The 27,706-nt window shown below is 40.7% G+C and overlaps 1 protein-coding gene across 2 annotated transcripts; it reads left to right on the top strand.

The window, feature by feature from the left end:
* The first annotated feature begins 315 nt into the window (after positions 1 to 315).
* On the top strand, positions 316 to 27,706 carry ctdspla (CTD (carboxy-terminal domain, RNA polymerase II, polypeptide A) small phosphatase-like a). 2 transcript variants are annotated; one of them, XM_068304194.1, is made up of 8 exons: positions 316 to 862; positions 16,455 to 16,621; positions 18,028 to 18,060; positions 20,201 to 20,302; positions 24,126 to 24,182; positions 25,156 to 25,248; positions 25,339 to 25,524; positions 26,489 to 27,706. In XM_068304194.1, the coding sequence occupies exons 1-8, from the start codon at positions 787 to 789 to the stop codon at positions 26,612 to 26,614; spliced, it is 840 nt and encodes a 279-aa protein (XP_068160295.1). In that variant the 5' UTR covers positions 316 to 786; the 3' UTR covers positions 26,615 to 27,706. The 2 variants fall into 2 exon arrangements, with proteins under 2 accessions (XP_068160295.1, XP_068160296.1); XM_068304195.1 differs by lacking the exon at positions 18,028 to 18,060 and having other exon boundaries at positions 331 to 862.

Below are 27,706 nucleotides of genomic sequence, written 5' to 3'. Positions count from 1 at the left end.
ATTTAATTGCATCCACTGCCTTATGCGAGCCTGTTAATGCTCAAATGTGACATTTCACTGGGAAATAACCAATCAATACAGGGGCATTTCCCCCGGGGGAAAAGATTCTAGCGACACCCATGTTAGTCAGTAACTCTAAAATCCTGTATGTCATTAAATATTAACTTCCCCAACAATTTCTGGACAAGTCCGGAAGCACAGCCTCAATTCTTCTTATTTTTTTTCTTTTCTTTTCTGGAACTACTACTATTCTGTAACCTGCATGAAATAATAACCATCCACCGCTCGCTGTTGGATGGTTTTACGCGCGGACTAAAGAGGATTGTAGAAAGTGTGTTGTTGTAGTTGAGCTTGCATGGCCCTCTATGGCAGGAGGACGGTCGCCATCTCTGGGTAAACACTGTAAAACCGTATCACGCAGCAGATATTGTAGTGTGAGGAGGGAAGCCGGAGCAGCAGCAGCAGCAGCAGCAGCAGCAGCAGGCGGGGTGCTATGCTGCCCCCAACAACCACAGCGGACGCACTTGAACGCAGGACTGACGCGTTGTTTGTCTCCTGCAAGTCGGACTGTCATCTCAGATGCTGGACCGCTCGCTCCTCTTCTTCTCGTTGACATTTTGTCCTTTTGGTAGTCTTCGGGGGGAATGCATGCGACTGATGTGGGATTTTAATGCCGCACGCAGCGGACGCTGTAGCCTGCGCACAGCCGGGGGACTGTAGTACGCTTTGGTAATGTTTGCCAGGGAATAAAACGGTGTAGCCGAAGGTGCATAACATCTCGTTTCCATGGACAACACGTCCATAATAACACAGGTTGCAAATCCGAAAGAGGAGGAGAGCATTTCTTCAAGTCATGATAAAGGTAAGACGCGCAGAAAAACGCGGGTGTTTTTTTTTTTTTTTTTTTTTAATTATTATTTTGACGCGTTTGTTTTATATTTCTTTTTATTATAATATTTATTTCTTTTTATTTTTTTTTACTAACAGTTCTGTTTTATCGATTCATATTTCTGCAGCCGTCAGTGCAGAAATATATCCGGCTCAGGACTGCAAAAGCAAAGCCTGGAGTATCGACGCTAAAACCTCCATTGTTCGGCTGAAGCGGAGAAACATTAGGAACCAAATGCCAGATGATAAAGCATATATTATCTTAGGAGTGCGTAACCTATCACCAGGATATTTATTCACTTAAAAGAGGATATATTAGAAATATAACAAATTTTACGACTTTAGAAATAGCATATTTTTTGTAATAAACAGTGTGGAGAGAGCTTGTTTTACTACAGGGGGCGGGTACTCTAATCCTTTCCCCTTGCTCTGCCTGACGTCCCTGTGCGCATTAGTGGGACTGAAATGCCTGGTGTACTAACAATAACAAACAGCAGCAAAGGTCAGGCTTCATAATCAACAGTTTGGCCGTGAAAGCTGACAATTTCAAAATATGAAGAAGCAACACGTTCAAGTGTGCAGGTGTTTGCAGACGGGTTGTGTTTTTACGCGTCTATTAAGACAAAAAGTAAAGTGTAGTAACGCAGAGGCCTGTGTAGTTTAATTCACATGATGTGTGCTTCATCTCAACAGCAGGGACGACACTGATAATATATTGTCCTTCATCATCCTTGTATAGTACTTGACAATAACAAAATTAGAACCAATAGCCAACAATTGATGATCATAGAAATCTGCCTGAAGTGTTTCAGCAGTATTGCAACATCAAGAAAGACCAATTCACTCCTACCGTTCAAATTTTCATTGAAAAGGAAAAAAAGAAAAATCTTTTCAGGGTTTTCCTCCTTCATGACATTGATTAAACATATATTTAACGCTATCCAAAAAGATGAGAAATAACTTTCAAAATTGTTTGCAAAATTATCACTATAGGTGGAACTGGGCTTTGGTGGGGACCATTTGTTGACTTTTAAACTACAATAGATCAAACTACGCATGAAAGCTGTCTTTCATGCGTAGTTTGTTTATTTCCTGATGTATTTATTGGGTGTTATCATAATGTAGAAGTTCATTTCATAAGTGATCCAGTTCATACTAGACAAAGACTGTCCATTTAGAACAGTGTCAAATTATTTTTCACAGGGGTTGAGGGTGGGTTGATATCCTCCCATCACTCATCTTCCTCCTGCTCCAGACTATCCTGCATTAATACATAGGTCTTTTACTAACAGTCATAGTCAATATATATCATCATCTCACTTGTGTACAAAGGGCCTGAAACAACAGTACAACAGTACAACAGCTGCTGTACAGATTACTGTAGGGCTGAGTGAAAACACTGTCTCTTGCTGTTTTTGCACAAGAGGCTCACCATGTGGCGATGGCATCAATGAGAAATCCCCTTCATGAGTCAGGAGCTTTCCGGTTTGCATTAATTTTTTCTGTTCAGGCTGTTGATTCTGATCTACATCCACATTACTTGAAGTCGGTGTTGTTGTGCTGTGAGTGCTGTCTGCACAAATATGTGGGGGGTGTAGAGTAGGTGCATGTGGGAGATCACAGCAGGAGGGTGTGGTTGTTTAGAGCCCAGAGTCCTCGGTATTCTTCCCAGCAGCACCCGTTCCACAGAACCCTGGGGTGCCTAGAGGCCAGAGGGACGTCCTGCTACACTCAGTGCTCTTTCTCTGGAGAAAAGGTCACCTTCCTGCATCACCCGCTGCTGAGCAACAATGACATACATGAAGCTTTCTGACTCACTGACATGATTTCAGTCATGGTCTTGATTTGTTTACTTCAATATAATTGGATAAATACAACACACGTGAAATTTTGGCTTTTATTTTCTATGCCTTCATGTTTATTTTTGGGCTTGACACTTGACCGAGACTGACCTGCAGGATCATAGCAATTTCATCCAAGTTCCAACACATGATTGTTCCTCATCAGAATACCCTATGGTGCAGCTTTCATCATTAAAATACCATAAAGAAATCAGTTGAAGCAGGAAAACATCCGGCTTCATTTCTGGCTGTGCTGCAGCAAGACCTTGTTTTTATTAAAGATAAAACTGTCCTTCAAGCACATTTTTTAAATGTATTTCCTCCACGTACTTAACTGCGTCATCCTGCATGCATTGTTCAGTAAATCCCAAATGGCATGTGGAATTGAACAATTACTCCTGCAAGTTGACATCTAGGTGCAGCGACTGACCTGGTAGGACAAAACAGACATACACACACATACTCGGTATTTCAGATCATGGCCAAGCTATTTTCAGTTTCAGTCACATTCCAACCCCGAGTAAAAGGTAGAAACTCATTAGAGCCACTTTCTTCTCTGACAGGTGGACGTTCTATCTTTATGCATTGTGGATTATGTTAAATGAGGTGATGGCTGGAATCACAATGTGGGTGGTTTCTTTCTTCAGATGGAGCACATGAACAAATTCGAACATGTCATACTTCCACAGGATACACAAAGCTATTTATGCTCTAATCCGCCCTATTTGGGACATGATCTTTATCTGATAAATACTTGTTAACACACTCAGATGTTTTGTTGTCTCATAATATAGTTTTTATGAGACAAAACAGACGTGTTGTCCTAATTTATAGCTGGACTTTTCACAGAAAGTAGTTCAGAAGCGCACAGGAGGCTGAAAGAAGATTTTTCATTTGGCAGCCGTTTTACTCGTTACAATCTGATGCAACAAAATGTAATGGCTGGACTAATAATGCACAGGGAGCCACGGGCCAGCCAACCTCCTCCTTTGCTCTGCAAATCACACAAGCTTTGCTCTGATATTTTCACAAGCTGACAGGTATCAGTGGACGAGCTGTTTACCTTAATCAGATTAGGTTGAATCTCACTTTAGCTCACCACTGCCACAGCATAAGTGTCGACAGATACTTAGACCACACAAAGATCCCAATGTCAATGTTTGGCCGCATATAGAAACCTCTTTGAGTTTGATATATAGTGCATATTGAGGAAATTTAAAATACTGTGTTTAGATGCTCAAGTGCCTGGTTAAATTAAATTTTAGAATAATTCCACATTTACCCAAATTGAAAATTCACAGTTGTTGATGAATATAGTATGTATTTTATGTGCTGTTTTATAATACCAGCCAATTGAAAACTGTAAGATCTTACAAAAACTTCAATGTTACTACTAAAATAAGTGCACCTTTAAAAAAAAAAAAAATCCAACACAACAAACAATATATTCACCAAACTTTGAAGATAAAAAATGACTCTAATATACAATAGGGTACAGGTATATTGAAACTAAATAAACTATCAGCCTCAGGTTATTCCTAAAGAAAAAGTGTTGTTTGTTATGATATCCGTTCCAGCTAATGTTGTAGGATCTATTGACTGTAGGTTCTTTGTTTTGCATTGTGAGTTCTTCCATAAGAAACATAAATCATTATTGTTCTGTGTAAGTGTGCACCAGTGCCACAGGGAAATGAAAAGCCTCATTTTTGCTCCTTTCACATGATTTAATAACTCAACAATTTAGGCCAGAGAGCGGGGAGGTACTGTTTGCTTCTCTTAAATGGTTTAAACTTACAAACTCATTATTTTTTAGTCGGCGTGTGTGTTTTTTTTCTTCTAACCATTCTCCTATTTCATAGCTCCAATGTCATCTCAAGGCTGCAGCAAGACAGTTTGGACCGTGTGCTTTATGTTTCGCAAACTCCATTAACCTTCAGATTTTTAAAACCTCCGTCCTACTGCACACGAGTCTCTCTTATAGCGATATGATGTATGATTTTAATTGAAGCATAGACGGAGACCACCTCCAGATGGTGGGATTTACTAATTGCATGTTAAAATGTCACTATTCCCTCACTGGTCAGAAAATCTTTGCGTTGCCAGCAGGAGCATGAATAGATAAACAGAGAAGCTGTAATTATGCACAAATGTAGAAAAAAGTCTGTGATTTCATGCACACTTGGCTTTTGAGGTTATTCCTGGAACAGATTGTTGCTCTTTAATAGAGTGTTTATGATGTGTGGACCACACCTGCAGGATGGTGTGCTGCATAGTCAGCGAGGGGAGCTACTGTAAGTTTTGGCTGCTTCAGAGTCCCGGCACAACCTGCCATTCTGTTGGGTGTTGCACTTGGCTCTAAGTGTTGGGTACGATCATTTACTCGGCCATCGGTGGCATATTCTAAAAGTTAGTTTGTGACTCTGAAGCCTTCTTCCTCTCCTGAGAAACATATTGCATAGCTGTGTGTGCACACAGAAGTCAATATTCAGTGCAGCATTTTGAAATACTCTGAGTTGCAGGTCCATATTAGAGATTTATGAGCCTATTTCAGTCAATGCTGCTCAGAAAGCTGATCATCTACACCTCCAGGGAAGTGCAAGAGCATCAGACACATCTTCATTACTCCAGTCTAATACTGTACCGGGCAGCTGATTTGAAGGGTCGGGTGTTTTTCTTCCAAGAGTATGCGACTTGACTGATTTGCTTATTTCTATATGCAGGATTGGCCTGGGTCCCAGGTTGTAGATTAACAGGCCTGAAGTGGAAGTTAAAGCTTCTATTCATTTATGTTTTTAAAATATAACAGGATGTCATATTGTAAGTAGCAAATAATGTGTTGTTGTAACTTTTGTTCTTGTTGCTCTGTTCAGATTTTTTTTTTTTTTGCTTTAAAAGTTTAAAACACGATGGACTTGCCAGAAACACTGCAGTGACTGCCTTAGTTGTTTGCCGATGCATTAAATTGTCATCATGTTCATGTCTCCTTGATTTTCTCATTGTTTTACCAACAATCAATAACAACTTTTGATTTTAATCACAATACAATCTCGTGTTTTATCATTTTTAGATTATAAAAGAAATTAAAAACAAAAAGATGTAGAGTTCTTTGAATAATAAGATTCTTCACTAGTCATGTAAATTAGTCGAATGGTAAGCTTAGCGTAGCCTGAAGCTTAAAATAGGGAGAAAAGTTAACTTGGCTCTAGTATAGGATAATAGTTCATCACCACCACTAAATCTTAGTAAATGTTATATGCCATCTGTTTAAAGTGGCTTCAATGGGTTTTTACATGGCTGTTAAACTGGTGAACGCTGATGACTCTTTATGAACATCATTAGCAAATGAGCCCGTCTGCAGGAAGGATGGATTTTTCTTTTTGGGTTCAGTTAATTCTTGTCTCTGTGTCTGATACGAAAGGAGATGAAATGATTTACGGGACCCAGACAGTAGGAGCCTGTGATTAAATTTCCCAGGCAAAGTTTCTCATTGAGTACATAAAGCCGGTTAAAGGGAAGCGGGAGGAGAGTTAACTTGAGAGAATTTTATTTATGACGTTGCAGGGAAGAATCAGCATCAAAAAAAGAACAAAGAACATCAATAAAAGCAGGAGTCGAAGGTAGTCGGTCAGTAAAGGATTCACAGTTGATACTGAAGTGACTGTTTTCATCCTAAATGTAATATGTTCAATGAGCTTTTCCCTGCTTTTGGCTTGTTTTCATGAAGACATAAAATTACAAGTGAATTTTGATAACTTGGATTATCAGAGCCTTACCTCTGTGGAAATATTAGACCACATTGGATTCCGTTTTCAAAATCAGCAAACTGGTAATTAAATTAGGTGGCGTCTTGTAGATGGCTTGTGAGACACAGTGAAGGAGATGCAATCGCACCGCAATCCTCCCTCAGAGAGGCCACAGGAAAAATAATGTGGGTGTACTCTTTTACTCCCACTCAGGCTGACTATGAATTCTAAAACCTTTTCTCAGATTGCAGATTTAACCGGGGGGGGGGGGGGGGGTGACTGTAAATTAGCCTCGGTTTGACTGTATGTCGTATTTATATATTTGTGGGATTTGTTTCAAATTAGTTCAAGCCAAAGTATGTTGAAATATTATGATTCAGTACTTGTGTTTCCAGTATGTTTACGTGTATTCCCAGTTTTAGCGTTCCTCTTTTCATGTACTTCCTCGTGATTGGCCAATTTTAATGAATGCATTTCCAGTAGTTGTGCCTTCTGCAAATGAAAAACTCCAAACGTCTCAGTGAAGTATTTTGTCATGCTGCTCACTGGTTCTGCTGCACAGCATGGCTTGTCTTTTTTTTCTGCGCTTCGCTTTATGTGTTTGTGCTTTGAACTGTATGCTTGACAGTATTGTGGGCAAGTCTTATGTTTGAATGTTGTCTCAAGTGTAGCCTGTAGCTGCGGTTCCTTGTTATAGAGAGAACGCTTCTTCAAAATGTCCACCATTGGCTCTAAAGAGACGACTGCAGCAGGATTTAAAATAAATTCTTTATAAATGAGTTTCTCCCCTGTCCACCTCCATCCTGATCAGTTTGTTTGTCATCGCGCTACAGTAATGCAATTTATATTGATTGGAATGAAGGCTTTTTGCAGAATAACAATAGAACATCCATCTTAAAGCAGCTTTTAAATCTTGTGTACATATTCACCTACAGCTAACTTTCAAACATATCATACTTGAGTCCATCAGATGAATGACTGCCCCCCTGATTCTACTTGATTCCATTGAAATATGCAGCGTTCTTGTGGGATTACATCACTAGCCCTTTCCTGTGGATCTTGACACATCGGCATTCAATGGCAGAGAATGAGTGGTGACTTATTAATGCTTCAAAAGCCACAGTCTCCTCATAGCGAAAAGACCGCCTGCCACACAGCCGCAGGATGCTGCTGCTGCTCTAAAGCCTGTTTCTGATTGGTCTGTGGAGAGCGGCCTCAAGCGCACCCAGAGCCAGGTTTAATTGAGCATCCGTTCAGCCAAACTGACACTGTCTAAACAGATCAATATGGTCAGAGGAAGGTAGGGGTCAAGGAAGAAAGAGAGAAGGTGAAGTGATAGCAGGAGAAAGTGTTCAGATAACAGCTGAGTGTTTCTGGGGTTGCAGACAGGGAACCAAGCCCGGCTCTTACAATGCCTTTCTGCATATTTCGCCCTCTTCTGGTTGGCATTCATCACCAGTAATTGGCTATCTGACAGGCAGATCAGGTTTTGTCCATAATGATTTACTGTCAAGCTTCCTGAATTATGCTTCCTGCCAGTTTGCGAGGTGTTTGACAGAAGAGCATCAAAGGTTTATGCATTTTTAAACAAACCAGCAAGGAATGAGTAAATCTGTGAGTATGAAGACTGTAAGAGACTCTATGCATTTTCCTTATTCTCCAGAAGTAAAAGGTGAATACTGTTTAACTGGGAATCTCAAGGGATGCCAAGTAGGACATGCTGTGTTTGAATATGTGGAGATGAACACGTCTCAGAGAGCAGAGCCATGGGAATCCTTAGCAGCAACACACAAATACATGCCTTACCTGTTTATTTCCTGTCTATAAATACAGTAAGAGAAAAAAAGTTTCTTGATTTAGAATTTGAGAAAACTGCTAAGAGAGAATTTTTTCACTCTTTTCACAGCGCACAGTGAACAGAGTTGTAAATGTCTTCTGTGGCTTTGAGGGACGGTGTCAAGTGAAGATAACCTCGCTGTCTTCATTATGTCTGCAGGGTTTTCTCCGTTTCCTATTGAAAAGGCAAAGATAGACTGGGGGCAAGACTTTTAACGGATGTCTTGTAGTTGACACCACGTTTTGTTTTGTTTTGTTTTTTAATGAAAAGATGGTTACATTGTGGGGAATGAATGTACTTATTTTGTAGCTTTGGATCAATGCCTTTTTTACGTCTCTGGTAAATAACCCAATTTCTGGACTGCTAGTATTAAATTGTTGGAGTGCTCCTTTGAATTCTCTCTGGTTTCTTAATGGATCATACAATCCTACAGCTGCTCGGGCTTCATCCAGAGGGGCACCAAGTGTTCATGCTTGACGATAGGCCTTAAATTTAATCTGACATCAAATCTTAGGATATGTTTTCTTTTTCATTTAATGCACAGGCTAGGAGGATTTCCCATCAGTCAATGCGACTTCGACATTGAGCGCACAGTTGTGCATGATAATAAGAAGCGGTATATAAATAATGAACTGCTGCGGCTCCCAACAACGTGGGCTCTGTTGCTGCCAGTTGCATAACTCTCAGAATAGTCAGATCTTTCTCATTATTTCTCCCCGAGCTCTCAGAGAGTTAATTCCCCCGTGCTTGTCATCTACTTCATTTGGGAAAGCGGCAGCGGTTCTTATCCCCGGTAGGCTGCCGGCATGCTGGCGTAACCGCCACCGCGTCTACAACTCAACGCCGCCGAGGCAGGAAAACAGGGCGGACCCACCCGTGTCTGTGAGTGAGAGTTCACCACGGCACCAGTGAGGGAAATGTCTTGCACAACATGGTTCACACTGAGTGACTTGTGCCTTAAAGTCACTCCAGACCATGTTTTGACTTGTTCCACCGGGTAACCGAGTGAATGTCGGTTACATAAGGTCATGTATGATGCATGCATGTGTAAATCCTCCAGGACAAGTAGGGAAGTAAAGCTGAAAGCTTCCTATGTCCATTTTTTTTTATCTGATCGTCAGTAAAATAAATGGATTTGATTCATAACATTGGTAGTATTGAATAGTATTATAACTGGTAGCTAAACTCCACAAATACAGTATGTGTGGCCAAAAATGTATTACTTGGAGGAGTATAGAGGTCAAGAAAATGGGAATAATCAAGTAAACCATTTAAATGTCTAAATCAAATGTAGTACATCTGCAGATTTATCTGAAATTTAACAGTGGGGATTTTTACATTTTTTTTCTACAAATGTTCTGCTGATCAGTTTCCAGTATTGGTGATTGGTCTCCTTGAATAATCGTAATAGTTTCAGTATCGGTCTTGAACAAAATCATGCCAGGTAATACCAGAACTAAAGGCACGAGGAATGGTTGCATCTCAGCAGACCATAATTTTCACCTGGGCCTCAGGTGTCTGTGTGGGACAATAAAAAGGCTCAATGGGAGTTTGTTTTTGTCGTACTGAGATGTTATTGCCTTAATTGTCTCACACACAAAACACAGAGGCTCTCAGCACAGTGTGTGTGTGTGTGTGCGTGTGTGTGTGTGTGTGTGTGTGTGCATGTGCGTGTGCGTGTGTGGCTCTTCTCAACGTTTGTGTTTAGTTGGCTAATCAATTAGTTGTTGGTGATTGACTTTAGTTTCCGTCTAGACACTGATCGCCTGAACTGACTCAGACATTTCCTGATCCCTGCTTCTCAAATGTCACTAATAAATGTTTCTGCTGTTTCATGGCATTTTGAATTTAACATTTTTGGAATTGTAATTGGAACTCAATGAAGATATATATTTTTCACATTTTTTGTGACCTTTTTTGCAGTTATTTATTCTAAATGCTAAAATTCAACGAGGAAGCAGCTGCCGCGGCTCATCTGTGTTGGCATGGTAACATTTATTAATCAGCTGAAGCTGATGGAAATGGATTGCAGATAGTTAGGTATCACGTCGTATTAAACACATTGAGACATTTACCTGTTGTTAAAACTCAAAAGTAAAGCCTACCAAAGTTAATGCAAGTCATCCTGAAGAAAATGTACTATGTCCGCGGTGCACTGGCGTCGCGCCCGGTGTTTCCCCCGCCTCACGCCCTCAGTCATCTGGGATGTACTCCAGGCCGCGACCCGCAGACCGACATCATGCTTCTTCAATGCTGTTAGCATGATCTCTAAACCTGCTGTCTGTTTTTATTTGTTTTACAGTCGGTCATTGTGATGTCGGTATCTTTACTGGCACGGTGGGGTAAACAACTAAAGAAAATCAATGAATGATGGTTTTTATGACCTGAAGAAGACATTTATTATTGGGAGATATGGTATGTAGCTGCAGGAGTATCTTCCCCAGTATTATTTAAGCTCATAAAGGAGTTCCCTTTTGCTGATGTCTGCTGCTCCGAGTTACATCCAGGGTGAGAAACAGCTTCATCTTCAGGTGCTTACTCCTCCTCTGAGTGTTTTCAGCTCTAGACATTAGATTTCAGCCTCCGGGCTGACAGCACCTGTTGGTCTGTGTGTGTTTGTAGAAGCCTTTTCTTCACATTGGCTGATATCAACAGCTGGTCCAGCTTTTCATGCAAATACCCCTCAAATCTCAGTTCTAATCTATGAAATCCTGCCCACCGCCTGAGACAGGGATCCGTGTTTGGCTGGTGGCGTGTCCTCGTCATGATGTCAGGTTCTCTTTGTGTCATGAAGGCTTTTTTTTAGTCATACAATAAAAATGTGGATCAGTGATGGAAATCCCTGTGGCTCCTGGCTATTTAATTTTAGTTTTTGTTAAGTACTCGACTGCATCATTTAAACCCAGTCTGTTTTCCATCTAAATTATTTAAGATGCACCTTCTCATGGACCGTTCTCACATTTACCTCCATGCCCCCCCCCCCCAGGTACGTTTTACCTGCTTGGCTGGGCAACTAACCGCTGCAGGAGTGCAGTTCATGGACCATCGCACATGCAATACCAACACCAGTTGTAAAAGGATCATTTCATTTAAACCCAAGTGTGTTATGCTTGTAGATTTGGACGTGTCATTGGTGATGATCATTGTTTTATGGTGAAATAATACCTGTAAATGAACCAGATAGCTGTCTTACAGGTTAGCCGCTAACAATGAAGAACAAAATGCAACTTCCAGTTGCTCAAAAACGTAATTTAATTAAACTTTACATGACCCTCCACTGCTGTCAGTGAAGGGTGGGACTTCTCTTGACTGATTAGTTGGCGAACATCGAATAATTTCTAGCCTTAGGCCAGTGCTTATAAAACCGTCATGTTCTCTACTTGTGTCAAATACAAGACTTTACATGTCGGTCTTTGAGCGTTTGAAGTTGTATAAGAGCTCCTCTGACAGTGATAGGGACTTTTTCCTGTTTGGTTTAAAGTCATTTAATTACTTTTGGTATGCACAAGAGTGAGAAACTAAATTTTTTCCTCAGGATGACAGGTTCAAACCAACTTATCTGCAGGTGAATCTGAAGCTGAAGGCTGAAAGGCACAAGTACAGTAGTTTGCCTTTTGCACTTCTACATGCATACATGCATTATTAAAGGTGAAGCCAAATTAACCTCTGTTAAAGTGAATATGATTGAAGTATTTAATCTAATCTAATTATGTAGCATTTATTGCTAAGTCAAAAGTTGTTATATATATATATATATATATATATATACACACACACATATATAATGAACAAAATTCAATCTCTGCTTCCCTGATTTCTGACCATGATGAATATCCTCTAGTAAACCCTGACATCCTGCTGCTAAACCTAAACCTGCAGACATGTTTTATACATATACATATATATATATATATATCCATGTTGTGTTTTGACAGCCTGCGTAATTAATGTGCTTTTAAAGCTACAGTAAAAGAGGCCACCTCAAAGGTCTTGAGCTAAGCCGGAGATCATATTCCCCCTCGGAGCTTGGCGGTATTCCACTCTGTGGGTCACGGGGTGATTATCTCTTCCTGTCAGGAATGCTGAGAATTTCCTGCGTTTTCTCCCCTCTTCCGGCCTTGTGAGCGTCTGCACCCAAATGTTTGATGGCCAGCCTGGATTCTGATTGAATAGAGCAGCTTTTACAGTATCGCTGTCGCCTAATGTTCATAGGGAGCATTGACACAGGCACAACCTGGAGCGCTGTTTTCACATCTGACATCAAGGGAACAAGCTGATCGAATGAAGGGCATTCACTCGGTAAATACTGTGCACCTGCTCTGAGGAGGATATAGCACTCGTCTTTTATATCTCTCTCCAGGGAGCTTTTGTTGCATTAAACCACTTGTGTGCTTCGCCCTTTAGAAAAAAGGTGTAACTCTGGTGTAACCACATATTCCCCTCCAGCTCTTTACAGTCTATATTGTCTTTTTTTTGGCTGTTGTACTGACTGGTGCTTGCAGCTTATTCCCACCATGTCACCCCTCTCCTCAAATAGTGCACTTGAACCTTTTGCTGTTATACTCTGGAATGATGAAAGCAGCATTGCGAACTTGCGATGCAAAGCGAATTGATTCCAGTGGCGTCCCCGAACAAGGGCATTGGAGGAACAAAGTTTCGGTCTGTGATCGGTGCTTCTGGTGACTGGTGTGCTCTTTGCTTAAACATGTGAACATGAGCCACATGGTGTGTGTGTGTGTGTGTGTGTGTGTGTGTGTGTGTGTGTGTGTGTGTGTGTGTTTGCTCGGTCTCTGGCTGCAATCTCTCAGCTCTCAGCTATGTTGTTTGTGTCAAAGGGAGAAAGGAAAGCTCTGTTTGTGTAGGGTGGTGGTGTAGGAGGGGGTGGAGTAAGAATCAGGCCCAAGTATAGGCTGCCTCGCCACAGTAACTCTTCCCACCCATTCTACACCCTTTTCTCCTCTTTCAAGCTCCCCCTCCTTACTCTACGTCTCTTTCGTACTTCCACCTGCTTTTATTTTTTCCTCGGGGCAGCTGATCCGGGGCGGGTAAATGTAGAAGTCTCAAAATGGAGGAAGAATGACGCCAAAGTTATGAGGCCAACTTCAGGGAGAGCGGGAGGGTTCGGCCAGTCCAGAAGATGAAGGTGCTAAAGGGTTAAAACGTTGAGTTGAAGGAAATTGAAAGTTGATTGGGGGGTTTGCAGCATTGAAATGACATTTTAAAAAAGCTGTTTCTGGATATTGTAATAAAATATAAAAAAATTAATTTAATGCCTCATAAAGAACTGCTTATAACTGCTATATCTCCATTATTAGTTAACAAATTATAATTAGCTCACATAAAGCAAATTTTTAGTTCCCGGCTTCTGTAAATGATATCTTACTATGTCAGTTGTTAGTAATCAAGCTATTAATAAAGAAAAATTGTCGTAAAAATCCTCATGTTTGCTATATTTTTGTTCCTCTGCAGAAAGTTTAAAGCAGTGGTACGTTTTGTCGTGGAAATCATAACGCAACTGAAGCTCCAGTTTCAGTTCGAGACGGCGGGAATCTTCCTTCAGCATCTGCTCAACACAAACTAGGCTAACCAATTATAGCAGAGCATGTATGAAACCATATGCACTTACATATTTCAAGAAAATGTCCTCTCATCTGTTTCATTTTCCTTCCATCCCTGCAGTCGACAGAGCAGCACACATTTCTTCAGACTCCATATTGTCATAGAAATGCTCAAAGCTCGCTCTTGTTCCCTTGAGGCCTGATGATTGTTGACTCCATTGGTGTGTGAGAGCACACACACGTTGACTATGTTCACCAGGGAGTGAACGCGTGCCAGCTGGGCCAACCGTCGTCATTTGCATGATCTGTGGTTCTGACGTTAGTGTCTCAGAGTTGTAACCAAATTGATTCTTGCCCAGATTCGGAGGTCAAAGCGTCATCACAGATGTTATTTTTGGTGTGTCTTTTCCAAAATTAGACATCCATGTAAAAACCAAACATTCAAATTTGTTCATTCTGTCTGCAGACAAATAAAAACATCAAGCACCTTTATGTGTTTTCTGTCGCATCAAATCTGTGTGTGTGGAGGATGTCCCTCCATCACCCCACAGGTTGTAGGCACATGCATGTTGTCTTTGTCGTACATTTATTTGTTTAAGTGATCTACAGCAGGCTTTGGACACACAGTGAAAAACCACAGAGGAACTGGCCTCAGTCTGTCACATTCAGTCAGAGGAAGCAAAGCATAACTCTATTCCAGCTGCTAACAGCCTCAGCATGCGTGCCTAACTGGGCTGCATGTTTCACATGGTTTTATGAACAAGGTTTCAGGAGGATGGCTAACAGTGGCTCGACCAGGGAATCAGAATGATGCCTCTACAGTGAGCCTGTGGATACTTCATTGTCCTGGACAGATTCCATTCCTGAAAATTACCTCCAAAGAAATTAAATTGGTCATATTTATACCTCAGGAGCACCTCTTGATAATTTCTCTGTCAGAATTTTTGCCTTTGAGCCAACAATGCCCAATATTCTATTTTTATCCAGCTCATCTCACTGATAGAAAATATGAAAATTGGAATCAGTGATGGAACATTTATGCAGACCTACAGACCAATCGGACCGACTTGTTTCTCTTTGTCAGTGTAAAAGTAGGCCATGGGCATCAGAGACAGTCAAGAAGGTATGATGTAACCAGGGACCCTATGTGTATATTTCTCTCTGGAGCTCTGCAGCACTGAGCCAATGCTCGGCCTTCTCTTTGGCAGCCACATATGTACAGGTTACACTCTTAAATATAGATAAAATGTTTTATATACAGAATCTGTTAAACATAGACAGTGATGCTCAGTCTGAGGTGGGCATCCACAAGACTTCTTACTGTGAACAAAGCATTTTCTCCATCATTTGTTTTATATTCTTTCACCTTTTCTCATATATACATATAAATCTATCCATCTATCCTCCTCGCTTCATCTTTCTTAATGGTAATTAACTGGACTACTTTCCCAGAGGGCAAGCTGACGATGGCTATTTTTGTCCCTGTACTCCTTATTGAATGAACTAATGCCTCGCTCTGTTTTATAACATAAATCTGAGTGCCTTTTGTCATGACGTTGCAGTGAAGCATGCGAGACTATCTGCAAGACTGAGCATCACTTCTGGTTTTTTTTTATTCAAATGCTTTTCATTAATGTAAAGGCTTTTGATATGACACCTGCAAACCATATGCAGAAAGGTATCGGATTCCCAGGCAGATTAGAATCGTCTCGCTTGGATAAGTGTTTTATTTTTTTTTACGTTTCAATAACTAAAATAAAAAAATTAAAGTCATGGCCTGTAGGGCTACAATTTAAAAATGATATAAAGTCAAACTAAAGGAAATGAGTCAATGGAACCACCTGGAATTATTTGATTATATAACAAATGAGATAATGATGCTTTAGTACACTCAAACCAACTGAGCTATAATTTCAACAAGTACATTTTGAGTGGATTTAACTCCTGGAAATGAGCAACATCAGCGTTTGTGTAGGATTAAGCTATTTGAACTTTCCACTTGTCCTATAAATGGTTAGATTTTACGACAAAACCAGTAAAATCTGCAGAAATCCTGTAATGCGGTAAAATATTGTTTTTTCAAGGAATATGTGTCAGAACATCACTCTCTATCACATTTCATAAAGGTGCATGGAACTGTCGGTAATACTATATTATATTGAATGAAATAACATTTGAAGGAGTATTTGTTTCTTGAGTTTTGAGATCAATATCGAGAAACTCTGAACCAGTTAGTTTAATTTAGCATTAAGACTATAAAAAGGATTATTCAACCAATCTTGCAGTTGAACCAAAACAAAATCCACTTAAAATGATATTTTAAGTGGATTAATACACGACACCATGGAATACATCAGTTTTCTCCTGTCTTCAGTCTAAGCAAAGATGACTTTCTTTTTTAACTGACAGATATAAAAATTAGTCATTATATTTTTTATTATACTGATAGTCATTTAAATATTTTTAACGTGGGACTCAGTATTTTGTGCGACTGCAAAAGTTTGGAATACTGCCTACGCTACTGGCACTCGTCTAGCACATGCAAATCTGTCTAACATCACTTTCTTTCTTTCGTTATCACTTCCAGTCTCCCAGTCCAACAGCAGCCTCAAGAAGCACCGGAGCCGAGGCATTTTCAGCCCCTTCTTCTGCTGCTTCCGTAACTACAATGACTACCACGTGGAGCCGCCGCCCGCCAACAACAAGACGTTTTCTCTGCCCCCGCCACCAGAGGAGAATGGCAGTCCTCCTAAGGTGAAGCTTATTTCTCTCTCGCATCATACATGGCCAGAGTACAGACTGCGTGGTTTGCAGCCACATCACCATAAAGCACAAAAAAAAAACCTGAGGGGAATTATTTAGTATGGGACAGGAATACTAATTAGACTCAAGAGATTTGCTACTAAATATCATTTGTTTGCTTTTGCTACAGAGAGCTTGTTAGGGTTTGCCTTTTCCTGCAGAGCGAAGGGCGAGGTGCTGCGTTGCCTCGCCGAACTCCCTCCACAAATTTTTCCAGCTGCTTCAAACCCGCTGAACCCAGAGGTTGTTTACCATCTACTGCTTGAAAACACGGGCTCGCTTCCCATCCTGCATTCTTCGATATCTGCCTACACACACAAACTAACACACACAAAGCATCGAGTAGGCTGAACAGCCTGAAAGACGTACACACTCTGGCGTGTACTATCTCATTCTTTCGCAACTCTTAGATGTACATGCAAAACACACACACACACTCACACATACATGCTTCTGCTTTAATCCCCATGAAGTGGGCCTTGTGCGTGTGTCCGGTGTGATGGATTGCCTGGCGCCCACGTCTCACACACACACACACACACACACACACACACACACACACACACACACACACACACACACACACACACACACACACACACACACACACACAACACACACACACTCAGACCAGTATAGTGAGGATGTGTGAAGCGAACGTTTTGGCGCCAAAACCCTGAACTCCTCCGCAAACACGGTGTTCCGCTGCCAAATCAGGTACAGCAGCGCTATAAATGGAACCAAATCATATCAGGTATCACGCTCCTGTTTACCTTTGAATGTCTCAATCAAGGGAGGGGGGGCCCCGGAGGTGGGGGCCCAGGAGGGGGGGCCCCTGACAGACACCATGTATGTCATCAAATTCCAGACCCCCCACTTCAACAAAAGACTTTGATTTTTGCGTGAACCAAGCAAACTTCTCCATAACAAGCCTTGTTATAGTGCTGAATTTCAAAATGGGTCCGTGCCACAGCCCCTCCCATGAGTGTGCTGTTTTTGGATTTCTGGCCAGCCATATTTGTTACTATGGAATCTCTTGTTTGCTTTCGAGCGAGTTGTACTCACATTCTGTCACAGTGTGTGTGTGTGTGTGTGTGTGTGTGTGTGTGTGTGTGTGTGTGTGTGTGTGTGTGTGTGTGTGTGTGTGTGTGTGTGTGTATGCGCTTTCTCTACTCCACTCCCTCTTTTTCTGCCCATGCATTTGTTGATTGGAATATTGATGTTGCTGATTTCCTCCTCGCTATGATGTTTCACTATTTGTTCACTTGCTTTCCTGCTTCTACTTCTGTAATTTTTTTTTAACGCTGTCCTTCTCTCAACCTCTTTCTCTTTTTTCTCTCTGTTTTTATTCACTCCAGTGTGACCAGGTCCAGGTCATCCCCATCCCAAGTGTATGTATTACTATGGTTCATTTTTATTCATCTCCCTCCATCAGAGTAACCTTCCTCCTTTGCTCACTGTGCTTCATCATTCTTCCTGCATGTGGATGTTGACACAATAGTGATTTTTCCTTGCTCTGAGATGCTCATACTAAAAAATCAAAGCAAACAACTTTAAGAGCTTTACTCCATCACATGATTTGTAGGACATAATCCTGTTCCAAGATTTATTTGTGTCTATTTGTCCCATGTTTTTTAATCACTGGAAGAGATCATGCGATTTTCTCATCAAGTTGAATTTATTCAGTCTTACGCCAGACCTTCACAGCAATTTGGCTCCACAAATGGATGGCATGTCCTTAAAAGACAATTAAATTAGGTATTTTTATTTTGTATTGAGAAATTTTACAATATGATTATGCAATAATGGGCTTTTAGTTTATTCGAGGGAAGTTTTGTTTTGATGAACTGTACTTCCCTAGTCACCAGAAAGAGGACTTCATCTCATCTCTACTTTGTTTGTGCTGAAGTTGCAGTCCATTTAGTTACTTTGGAATCAATGCAAGCCTGTGGTTTGCTGTAATTTAAGGGCATTCACACTCACAGCGTCCCTATACTGAAGCCAAGCTTTAAACTCCATCACCCAGCAGACACCTGCCTTCAGGAGCAGGAAATGCATTCAGCGATGTGGTCTGCTCTTTAATTTTCCTGCCGGGGGTTTGGCTGAGGACAACTTAAATAAGGCTCAAGTTAAACTTAGGTCTGAGTCACTCTGTAATGTAACACAACCCAGGAGCACAGAAGAAACAGCAGATTAACTATCATTTTACACACTTCATCTGTGTGTTCTAATTCACTGTAATGTATTTGTAAAAACTTTTTCTTTGCTTTTAATCTCCTGGCTTTCATTTTGCTTGACATTAAAATGAAGAATAAATATGTAAAGACTTATATACACTTCATTATTATAAGTATTTACAGTGTTTTCCACACATTTGTTAGAGATATGTTAATGAGAAACATTGTTTTGGCCTGTATTCTATAAGTTGGATCTCCTCTCAGTGGTAATGGCGCCATTACCACTGAGAGGTTTTGAGCTAAGAGGTTTATATAGCGCCCCCTGGTTGTACCGTCAGGTGAAATTTTAAATTTGTTTTATCTCCGTGCGGCTCGCTGATGAAAATGTCAAGGTCCCACTCACTCTTTCTTTATTTCCTCAGCCTGCATGTGTAAATCACATCCATCACAGCCTGATAGGATGTCATTCGGTGTCCTTGCTCGTAGGGAATCCTACCTGTGATACATCAGCATGCAGCCCCGCGATAAAAAATGATTAATACCCACAACCCGGCCAAAAAACACACACACACGCAGGAGATGGCTGGCATATTGAGCAGCAGCGCTACGGTGTGAATGGGTACGATTGGCAGTCTTTGCTCCTCACCTCTATATAGATTTGTGCATGTGTGTATGTGTGTGTTCATGAAACCATGTGTATGTTTGCGTGTGCCCCCTATGGCTGGACCATCTGCCCTGTGCTTGTCTGTAGCTCCAGGCCTGCATAGCAGAGGACATGAGTGTTTCACCTTACCCACATTGACCCTGAAGGCATCACAGTCACAGAGCTCAGTCAGCAGGAGGTAGTACACAAAATGTCAGCAGGGAGTCACACAAAAACAGGTAAAATTTAGCAATAAAAGCGCAGCTTTACACGTAGTTTTGATATTTAATTCCATGAAGTTGAGTCCTTCAAGGCTGTCACATTAAGAATTAACTTTATCTGTTTAATACCTTCATCAATTATATATATATATGCAATAGGATTCAGACTCAGGGAGGAGAAGGTTATATGCATTTTTAATTATTTTAATATTTTATAGAAGAAATAATTAAGAAGAAAGAAAAGACGAGCAGCCCTATACTTCACAAAAAATACCTTCCTGCTTTCTCTACAGTCAAGCCTTCAAATAAATTTAAATCAACTCCCTCCTGCAAGTCATTTATGCTGTTAATTGTGTCCTCAGTGTCAGCCAAGTTATCATCTCCAACACTCACACCAAAGCCATCATCACGCCCGTGGTACAAGTGTGTGTGTTTGCCACCAGCTGTCCCTCTGAACCTCCTTTGTCAACTGTATGTATTGTCTCTGCAGCCACCAGCCAAGTTCCTCCTGCCAGAGGTCAGTATAGCAGACTATGGGAAGAACTGTGTGGTGATCGATCTGGATGAAACTCTTGTGCACAGCTCCTTCAAGGTATTTCACCACGCTACCTACTCTATAATAAGTACACTTATAGCAAACAGACTCTAATGTTCTCTTTTATTCATTTCAGTTGCGCCTCCTTCTCCTTTCAGTCGTGTTTATTCCACAGCTTTAGAGGGATAATAGGATTATACATAAATAAATCCCGAAGATGCTATTCTTTGCTTTGAATATGGGTAAGATGATATGATGAAAATTAGCATGCAGTGTTTCTAAGCTCTGTCAGCATAACTGAAGTGCATATAATAACAGGGAAATGTATTGCTATATTGCTTTGACGCATCACTTATATCAAGAAAAAGCACCAAAAAAAAGGAGCTGTGTGTCATTTTTCATCAGGATTTATCTTCATCCAATCCAGTTGCTTTGGCAGGAGGCACTTAGATCTGTCCTGTGAGAGGCAGCATCGCCAAATTGTCAGCTTCTTATGAGCTTATGAACATTTTTAAACCCTTTAACATTGGCTCCTGTTTGACAGTCTTCCACCTACGTGATAAAACACTGCATTGTTTTGTTAGTCAGACCCTAGCAATTAATTTGGACATGTCTTCCATTTAATTATCACACTGTAAGACAACCAAACTGTTTTGAATTGAGCTTTTCTAAGGTGTCAGTTCTATACATGTCTGTGCATGTGCAACAGGTAACTATAGTATCTTGACTGGTAAAATTATTTTTCTTCACGGACAGATTATTTCATGAGTATTAAGATATTTTCTCCTCACATTCAGTGTTTATTTCTTGAATTTTTTGCTACTTTTGTTTTGCTCTGCTTAAAACTTCCTCCGGCATTCATTGGCAAAGGTTATATTTACCCTGTTCACCATCTTTGCTTAGCGTATTAAAATAAACAAACTTCAGCTGAGGCTAATAGGGATATTAATGGCAAGGAAGTTTTGGACAAATTAAAGGTTTTTCATGATGTTCAAACGATAGAAATCGCTCATCCCGAGGGGTACATAATTTCTTGTGCCAGAATTCAGAGCCATCCAACCAACAGTGGATGAAAGCTGCTGGTAGACCAGTACCTTCTTGACATCTAAACTTCTTACATGGTTGACATTTGTGATCCGTGAGTCTCGGTGAAATCCAATTAATGTCATAAAGTTTTACTCTATTTCACCATCAAAAGTTTTCTTCACTAACACCTGACACACCTAGTGACCTACTTCAGCTCAGCCTCCCAGCGCTGCATTGGCCTCAGCTGATCTGATTACATCTCTGTGAACCGTATCTGTGCCTTTTGTAAACCGGTGGGAGTGGAAGCTCAAAGCCAGAGAGTTGTGCATCGAAAGAGTGTAAGGTGAAGCTGAGGAGCCTTTGTTTTTGCTGTAGTTATTTTTTCAGCAGGGGAAGGAACCTACTTGTATTATTTAATTAAAATAACTGCAGAGAAAACACTTTCAGTTCATTTTTATACAGGAATTAATCTGCTGTGGAAACTCCAAAAGGAAAGAAAAAAAAAATAGCTACGTTGAATCAACCCATTCCAGTCACATGCCAGTAGCATGGGGCCACACACATACATCATCACCCACACACAAGGGTGTGTCCAATAAAGTATGCTGTTGAGTTGCCTTGAATAACTGCCGTGATGAGTTACGGAGAAATCCTGCGTACGTTCTAATAGTCTGATGCATTTTTTTTTGTTCAAAACAAAACAAGTCAAAAAAAACCCCCCCAGAGCTTCTCTTTTTCTTTTGTGTGATGAAGCTACAGTTGCAAAATATGTTTAGTCCAGAAATCAGTTTGCAGAATAAAATGGATTCGGACGAAGCAATAAGTTCAAATCAACCCAGTGGAAGAAGAGTGAGACACAAAGCAATGCACACAAAGCACTTTCTCTTCTGACGCCTGCAGGATTTACTGGGGATGATTCTGGTCTGGCAGTGAGGTCAAGAGGTAATTATAGATCAAAAAAGGACAATTAGTGCACAAAGAATTGAATTGAATTTGTGCACAGATGGACATCTCAAAACATTACGTAATGCATCACATACTGATGTATCCTGCATAGATGAAAACATAATTCTTGTAGAAGAGAATTAGATGCAGAAGAATTACAATTACATGTGGAATCAGAATTAACATTTGGTGGTAATCAATTGCTAACAGTGGTGTTGCGATATGTACTGTATTTATGTAGGGAAACTCCGGACTACACCCATACTGGAGTCATCAGTTGAAACATTCCAGAAGTTCCTCATCCGTTGCGGTTGATGCAGTTCAGCACAGATCTACAGTATATAACGCTCCTCGCCATCCTCATTGTCTTCATCCTCCCTCCGTTTATTTCCAACATTTCCATACATGTCTCCTCACCCCTTATAGAGCACAGCAACACATCGCAGTTGCACGACAGCCAAAGCTACGGTCTTCTCCCATCTCAGGTGTAAACATTAACCAGAACCAGTCTGTTCCAGCGAGGCATTCGCAGCTGTCTTTGGAGGGATCTGGAATCTTTCCTTCACTCTTTACGTCACATAGAGAAACAAACACCTCTAGCACAGTGGGTCTTTTGTCACGCTTTGGTCACATTCTACAGATACAGGTGATGAGGAGGAGGTCAAAGCGCTGCCTTAAGTAGAGCAAACACGCCCCCTGTTGGATGGTATTAAACTAACTCATCCTGGAGACAAGTTGGATTGAATTTTCAAACATTTGGGTTGTTCTTTTTCTTATTGACTTAAAATTCTCCAATTTGGTATTAATAAGCTATGCACAAACATTTTATCATAAGAAGCTGACTATATGTAAAACTGAGACAATGAAAAATGGCAGTCAGAGAGTGCTTCAGTCCCAGCCTTCTACATCCATCCATCCATTGTCTTGTAGAAAAGATGATCGCAATCGTCTCATCTAAAGCCGCTTATCCACCTTGTGGGTCTCGGGTCTGCTGGAGCCTATCCTAGCCGGCTAGGGGCAAGAGGCAGGGTACACCCCGGATGAGATGCCAGCTTATCGCGGGGACCTTCTACAAAGTTTTGTTGAAATTGTGGGAAAATAACCAAAAATCTGATCAATGTCTGATCCAAAATCAATTTCTAACTTTCTTTTCTGTCCAATGTCCCATCCTTCCACCAATATGTATGACAATCCACAATATTGTGTTTAGTATACACCTTGTGACAAACACACAATGATTGGCAACAAAAACACCCCCGTCCTTGGTGGTGGTAAAAAGGTAAATATATGATATCAACTATATTCTAGCTAGTTTATAACAACTAGCTGAATTGTTGTCCCTACTTTCTTTAGTTAAGCTGATTTTCTAACTTTGTTTCCTAATTTCATCTACACTGAACACTCTCCTGGTAGCAGCCAGTCTCCCATAAATTAATTTCCCTTCTTAAAACCTCATCATTTTCTGTCACCTATTCTCTCTTTCTTCCTTCTTTGTTTCTGATGTGACTCCTCCGTTCCTCTCTTTGTGCCCTGGGCTTGTCTTCCACATGCCCCACTGGCATCTATCTTCCCCCAGCTCGTTCACTTCCGCTTCAGCCTTTCTTCCTTTTACAATGACAGCACAAGTCAAGTTGGCTTGTGTCTACATCTGTCATCTTGTTTGACTCCCAGGTTTCCCTCTGGTGTGTCACTTCTGGTTTTTATTCGACAGAAAGATACAGAGCGCCAGAGCAGAGGAAACTACATTAGGGTTAAAGATTTCCCAGTTGTAGTATTTTACCTCTCGTTATTTTTTTTGTTTAGATCTGAGATGCAGGCATGTAGTTAAGCAAACTCATCATCTTTTAGGTGTTTTGAACACAAATGCCACCAGTTTTGAATTCTTTCTCCATTTCTTGTCTTCCTGCAGCCCATCAGCAATGCAGACTTTATTGTTCCAGTGGAGATTGATGGGACTATTCATCAGGTAACCTTGATTAATCTATGCCACAGCCATGTCAGAGTAAGATAGATACATGCTGTGTACTCCTCCCAGGATTAAGCATATTTGGTTTATTGACTGTATCTTTGCTCGCTTAAAAGCTTTTCAACGTGTTGCTGAATGTAAAGCATGTCGAGGAATCTTTTGAGTTTGCAGCTGGAATAGTTTGGTTTGTACATTTTATTCCTGGATGAAGCCAAGCTGTAGCTGTAACCGGGTTCAAGTAATCCAGGATAGGCTTTCTGTGTCTATCTTGGCCTATACTTGATTACTTGTACTTGGAGGCAGTTCAACTAATCCACAGAGAGCTACTGAAGAGGACGGACGTTTGTTGGTTGGACGGACGTGTTGCATGGATCAACATCACAACACAATGAAAGATTATGAACAGACAACATATCAAATGATACACAGAAGAGCCACAGCTATTAACATGTTATATGTTACAGAGTTCATTTTACCTCAAGAAAGTAGCGCATCTCTGGGATGCGCTTCAAGAAAGATTTGTGCATCCCGACATGACGTTTATGCATCCCAAAAGTAACAACAGCATGTACAGTAGAAGCGTATATGCAAGCATTGAGTTTTGCCAATAGAACAATATAAAAATAAACAATTTGATTTTAATGTTTTTATTAATAACATTACTGTTTAAGTAAAAAAGAAAAAAAAGAGTTATAATTATATCTAATTATAATCAGTAATTAGTTTATCAAAATGTTAAAGCCTGGTAGTTTTTTTTTTAAAAACCCAACAGTTTTAGAAATAAGGAAAGATGTTATACAGGTTTTTTTTTTCACTTTTGCTTTTCACTCAATAGTTTCTGTCTGACGATCGTGCGTCCCTGTCAAAAAATGTGCGTCAAGGACGCACGCAAACGAGAACACTGATGTTAGATATATCACCACACACCATGCAGTAGTGAGACTGACTGTTTATTTTCATGCCATTGCTTCAGGTCTACGTCCTGAAGAGGCCCCATGTGGACGAGTTCCTCCAGAAGATGGGGGAGCTCTTTGAATGCGTCCTCTTCACAGCGAGCTTAGCCAAGGTTCATCCACACGTCGCAGCAGCAAGACGATGGCATCGGTAACTTTACATGAGCTGTGTTAACGCTATGATTTCCTGTTGGTTTCATCAGTATGCTGACCCTGTGGCAGACCTGCTGGACCAGTGGGGGGTGTTTCGCACTCGGCTCTTCAGGGAATCCTGTGTTTTCCACAGAGGAAACTACGTCAAAGACCTCAGCCTCTTGGGTCGGGAGCTCAGTAAAGTTATCATCATTGACAACTCACCTGCCTCCTACATCTTCCATCCTGAGAATGCAGTAAGTCAGACCTTTAGCTTCCTTCCTAATGGGGGCATCCTGATTGTACTGATCGAGACCAAGGCTTCATGAAATGTCTAGGGTCATGTTGCGTTCATGTTGTCTTTATTCAACGTAAAAAACTGGACTAAAAGGATTGCTCTGAGACGATTGACCTCTAAGGCTAAGTGTTCCATCCAAAGGGTCCCCTGTGCCCACAAGTCTAGTCTAGTCCACCAGTATGCAACAGCATTATTGAGATTCTCACATCATAAAAATAGACAAGCAAGCCATCAATCCATCCCCCCAGAAGAGTCAGCATTTCCTGCCGGATATCCGTCTTTTATTCTTATCTCTAATAAAAGTTATATGCAAAGCTATCCATGAATTTTTTAGTAAAATAGCTCATATCCTTGGAGTTCTCACAGTGTTGAAGAAAAATAATCAATAAATCATCGTCCCTTTCACCACATCCACTTAGAAATGAAAAAGTTTTTTTCCATCCAACATCTCTAATCCTCTCATCAACAATTTGTGGAGTTATTTTTTTGTAATAATGCCAACAGCAGACAAAAAAAATGGTATTGGTTCCTCTTAATGTCTTTGACGGAGGTAAAAATGGGGATAAAGATAATGTTACTGCAGAAAGTATTCTGTTGTAAAGTAACTAATGAGGACAAGTGATTGTATCTGTGAGATGTCGGTTGTCGGTTTTCATCTGCACCATTATTTTAGACACAGCATTGTGCCGTCTGCAGTGTTCCCAATTTTATGAGTTTTCTCTCTGTGGGGAAGTAGCTCAGTGGAGCTGCTGCCACTCTTCATGCCTTTGATGCATTTCCCACATTAATTATTTACACAACACGCGCACCATCTTCTCACCTCACTTTAGCATCGACTGTCAACTCGGTTTTCTGCCTTGATCAAATAAATCCTCATCCATTCTCTCTCTCTTTCTCTCTCTGGGCTCTCTCTCTCTCCACAGGTGCCGGTACAGTCCTGGTTTGACGACATGACGGACACGGAGCTGCTGGACCTGATCCCTCTGTTTGAGGGCCTCAGTAAGGAGGAGGATATCTACAGTCAGTTACAAAGCCTGAGAAACAGGTAGCATCTAGTGGCTTCAGCTCGCGTTCCTCGCCTCAGCCCTGCTACGCAGAGGCCTCACCTCGCTGCTACGGCCCTGCAGCCTTGCTCCCGTCCTCAGACCAGCTTTGGGGGCCCCGGCTTGGCCCCCAATGTGAGGACTTCAGGCAACCGTTCCCGTCATAATCGAACGTAGACAACAACTGTATGGATTCTTACCGTATCTGTATTCTTGGACTCTTTGTACAGGACTACCACTGACAAATGATTCTATTACTGTATGTATATACTATATGTTTCTAAAAGCAAGACATACATAAAGTAATTTTTCTATCAGAGAGGAGGTTTTACTATTCTATCAAGTAATATTTTAGTTACCAAAAATAAATGAAAAGACAGAATGAAGAGTTTTTTGTGTCTTTCTTGGAGAAGTGGGTGACCTGGTTTTGTGGTGAGCGGCGCTACGCGGGCCGTCGTTTCTCGTCTGACCTTTTGTTAAGCAACTGTGATTTATTAATGAAGTGCCTTCGTTACTGTGCTGATTTTGTTGTGTCAGGTTTATGAGGTGCACATTTTTATGCTGCATATTCAGTGAAATCTCCTAAAAGCATATTCACGTAATGCTTAAAGTGGAGTTGGAAATTAGTCTTTGGTAATTGTCAAATAGTCTGAGAAAACACAAAAGACAATGTTCTTGGAACTTATCCAACTAGTTAGACCTGAGTCTTTTTTTTTTCTGTTTAGTTGAGTTCAATTTAACATTGAATTGTTAAATTTCCTGAAAACCTTTGCAATTCAATGTAATTTGTGGATTATTGACATAATTTGACTGTAAATTGATAATCTTTGAAGATAATGAAACCCAACGTTATTATTAAAAAAAGAAACCTTTGTGATGACATTACTGTCCACCTATAAATGTTAACCCTTTGAGGAAATTATAAGAATTAGCATAGATTATATTGAATTCTATTTATTGGGGAAATGTGGGTTGGGTGCATTGTAAAGACTGCTGTTGAAATTGTACTGTACAACATTATTAAAGTTGCAAGTTTGCACACTGTCAGTTTGTATCATGGTGTAATGACCTGAATAAAAAACCCTAAAGTTGCTATAA

Source organism: Antennarius striatus, chromosome 20 (assembly GCF_040054535.1).
Source record: "Antennarius striatus isolate MH-2024 chromosome 20, ASM4005453v1, whole genome shotgun sequence".
NCBI classification, from domain to species: domain Eukaryota; kingdom Metazoa; phylum Chordata; class Actinopteri; order Lophiiformes; family Antennariidae; genus Antennarius; species Antennarius striatus.
Note: the sequence above shows the minus strand (reverse complement) of the source record. Positions and strands in the feature narration are given on the sequence as shown.

Excerpts from the sequence above, each read along its gene's own strand:
- ctdspla (XM_068304194.1), top strand. The coding sequence starts at position 787 with ATGGACAACACGTCCATAATAACACAGGTTGCAAATCCGAAAGAGGAG. Across the intron at positions 863-16,454 it reads TTCTTCAAGTCATGATAAAG|TCTCCCAGTCCAACAGCAGC; the intron begins GTAAGACGCGCA and ends TATCACTTCCAG. Across the intron at positions 25,249-25,338 it reads TCACAGCGAGCTTAGCCAAG|TATGCTGACCCTGTGGCAGA; the intron begins GTTCATCCACAC and ends TGGTTTCATCAG.